General features: G+C 68.4%; 1 protein-coding gene across 1 annotated transcript in view; it reads right to left on the reverse strand.

The window, feature by feature from the left end:
• Positions 1–8: 8 nt before the first annotated feature.
• Positions 9–2,789, reverse strand: part of LOC105310686 (cystathionine beta-synthase-like) — a gene marked incomplete at its 5' end in the record, with an annotated part of 5,982 nt that continues 3,201 nt past the window's right edge. Inside the window, 3 exons of the mRNA XM_011386819.2 lie at positions 9–381; positions 1,814–1,898; positions 2,363–2,526. Of these exons, the coding sequence (XP_011385121.1) occupies positions 272–381; positions 1,814–1,898; positions 2,363–2,526 (359 nt within the window). The remainder of the gene's footprint in view (positions 382–1,813; positions 1,899–2,362; positions 2,527–2,789) is intronic.

Below are 2,789 nucleotides of genomic sequence, written 5' to 3' on the forward strand. Positions count from 1 at the left end.
ATGCTTCGGGGTGACCCTGGCAGGCTGCCAGCCAGCGGACAGGCACTCCAAGCACGAGGCTGCCACGGTCACGCCCTGACTTCACGCGAGTCCGGAAGACCCCAGAGAGGGGTGCGTCAGGCCGAGAAAACACAGGCTCTGGCCGGGGGTGGGTGGGAGCAGAGCGCGGGTCACGGACCACCCCTTCTCGCCCACCGCCGTCAGATGTCAGGGGAGGCCCCGCGGGAGCGGCCCGGCACCCAAGGAGGCACCAGCAGGAGGGGCGGGCCCCTCACATGTAGTTCCGGACGGAGTCGGGCAGGAGCACCACGCAGCGCTGGCCCTCCCGCAGGTCCTGGGCAGCCTTCACCGCCGCCGCCATGGCACTGCCAGAACTGCCACCTGCCGAGAGTGCCGAGTCAGACCTGCCCAAGGCCGTGTGTGGGTGTGCGCGCGCACGCCTGGAGACACTCAGAAGGCTGCCTGGGGGAGGAGCCGCCCTCGGGGTGCTGGGGGGACCCCCGCTTCTCACTGCCCGTCTCCATTCCGTCCCTCAGGGTTTCATGGCGGACCCGCCACCTGGACACGGTCACCCTGCAGCCAGTGAGGTTCCCCTTGGCCAGGTGAGGCCGCGACGGGCAAGGCCCGTGGGCCGAGCCCCCAGGCAGATGTCTGAGCGCTGACCGAGCCCAGGGACAGCGCTGGTCCCTCTGCCTGTCACTGGCCACTCACAGCCACCCCTGAGACAGGTGACGCCCAGGAGCCCTGAGTCACAGCCAGAGGGCAGATCCTTGGAGGTGGCCGTGCTCACCTACCCCTCTGGGCTGAGCTGAGGGAGGCACCATCTGATCCGCAGGACCAGGGCCCTTCCCTGAAAGTCACCACGTGGCCCGAGTAGCACCGAGCACTTGGGCTTACGTCCCACTGGCAGTGGCGACCGGGTGAGATTCAGCACCAAGCATCCCTCATTACGAGGCACAAACTGCTTCTCAGGACATCGTTTTGGAATTCCTTTTGTAGTCAAAAGGGGCTGCCTTCCGACCAGCCATGCCCCCGCTCCCGGCGCCCCCGCCCCCAACGTGCCGTGACATAGAGGAGAGCTGCGTGTCACCTCCCCACACGGAGTTCTCGCTTGGGCGTGTGCACGTGTCCGCTCTCTGCACGTAAGCCCCCGAGACATGAGCCAGGCCATTTCCTTCGTCCACTTGGGCGAGGCCTTGGGCCTCCCTCGGGCGCGCCTGGCCTCTCCCGGCCGCCAGTCCCAGCCACAGACCCCGCGGATGGGGGCCCAGCCCGAGGACGATGCCAGGCTGAGGGAAAAGCTGTGTCCGGAGCACTCTGGCCCTAATGTGGGTGCCCGGTGACGGCTGGCAGGACGCTCCCCGCAGGCCATGCCCAACCCCACTGCCGCCTCTGCTGGGTGCAAGGCCAGCGCCCCCTTTGCTGTCACGCTACCAAGACGAGCCGTGTCCCCTCACAGCTCACGCCCTTCCCTTCGCGGGGCTGCATGCCACACGCCATTCTCAGCGAGGCCATTAAGCACGGACACAGAGCACGCGGGCCGCAGGACTCCCAGGAACTTGGGACACTGACCCAGGGCTCCGGCCACGCTGGGCGGGGTGCTCGACGCAGCCTCCCGCCTCGCTGGGAGTGACCCGCTGACGGAGAGGGCAGGCAGGGTGACCCCCTGAAGGCCCAGGGCCAGCAGACGGCGCCCGGCCGAGCACGGTCACTGCTTTCACGCAGCCTCAGTACGAGGGTGCCCGCACGCGTTTGCTCTGGGAGCTGGCAGAGGGCGAGCACCCGTCTGCCCCTCAGCCCACCGGCCACTCACCGCACAGCAGCCCCTCCTGCGAGATGAGCATGCGGGCGAAGGCGAAGGACTGCTCGTCATTGCACTTGAGCCATCTGTCCACCACCTGCGGCAGGACGCAGACCGCGGGGGGCTTGGGCAGGCGTGCAGGGCGGGGGGCCACAGCCAAGCGTGTGACCTCGCAGACTGTCTCGTCCAGGTGGCCGTGACCCTCAGTGGCCGTGGCCCCGCCCTCGTCCGCACGCCCGGAGCGTCCTGCGTCTCCCCGGTCCCCTGTGTTTTGCACATGGCAATGGAGACCCTGGGTGCCCGGGCCACGGCTGGACCTCTGGGGTGTCTGTGCCCAGCGCGGTCACAGCACACAGTTGGATACTGTGCCCGTGTCACCTGGTCTCGACCTTCGAGGTCACGATCCTCGTCCCTGCTGTACGGGACTCGTTTGTGTGCACCCTCGGTGGGAAAGCCAGGCCGGGGGCCCGTGGTCAGTCAGCCCAGCGAGCAGACCCCCGAGCCGGTTAAAGGGTGAGCTGAGGGCTGCACAGTCCCCGTGGTCCCCACGGCCCCACCTACCGCCCGGTCCAGCACCGTGGGGATGAAGTCATAGCCAATCCCCTCCACCTCGTAGCCCGTCTGCTCTGTTCGGTTCAGCTCCTCCGGCTCGGCGAGGATGGAGCCCTCAGGGTCCACCCCAATGATCTGCAGGGACAGCGTTGGGGCTCTGTCCGGCAAGGCCCCTCTGGGCATGCGGCATCCTTGGAGTGGCCGAGGTCACCACCGAGACCCGTCCGTGGGACGCAGGCCTCGCTCCCGGGCGGGACCCAGGGACCCAGGCACGGCATGGGCTGGGACAGCTCAAGGGGATGGACGGGGGAAGCGGCCACCGCATGTCTCAAGACGGCCCAGCAGACCGCCCGGGTGACAGCTGAGCCTCGTGGACGAGGGGGGCGCCGGGCACTGACCATTCCCTAAACAGCCGAGAAGCGGTGGGCGGGAGGGA

This window comes from Pteropus vampyrus, unplaced genomic scaffold (genome assembly GCF_000151845.1).
Source record: "Pteropus vampyrus isolate Shadow unplaced genomic scaffold, Pvam_2.0 Scaffold9349, whole genome shotgun sequence".
NCBI classification, from domain to species: Eukaryota; Metazoa; Chordata; class Mammalia; order Chiroptera; family Pteropodidae; genus Pteropus; species Pteropus vampyrus.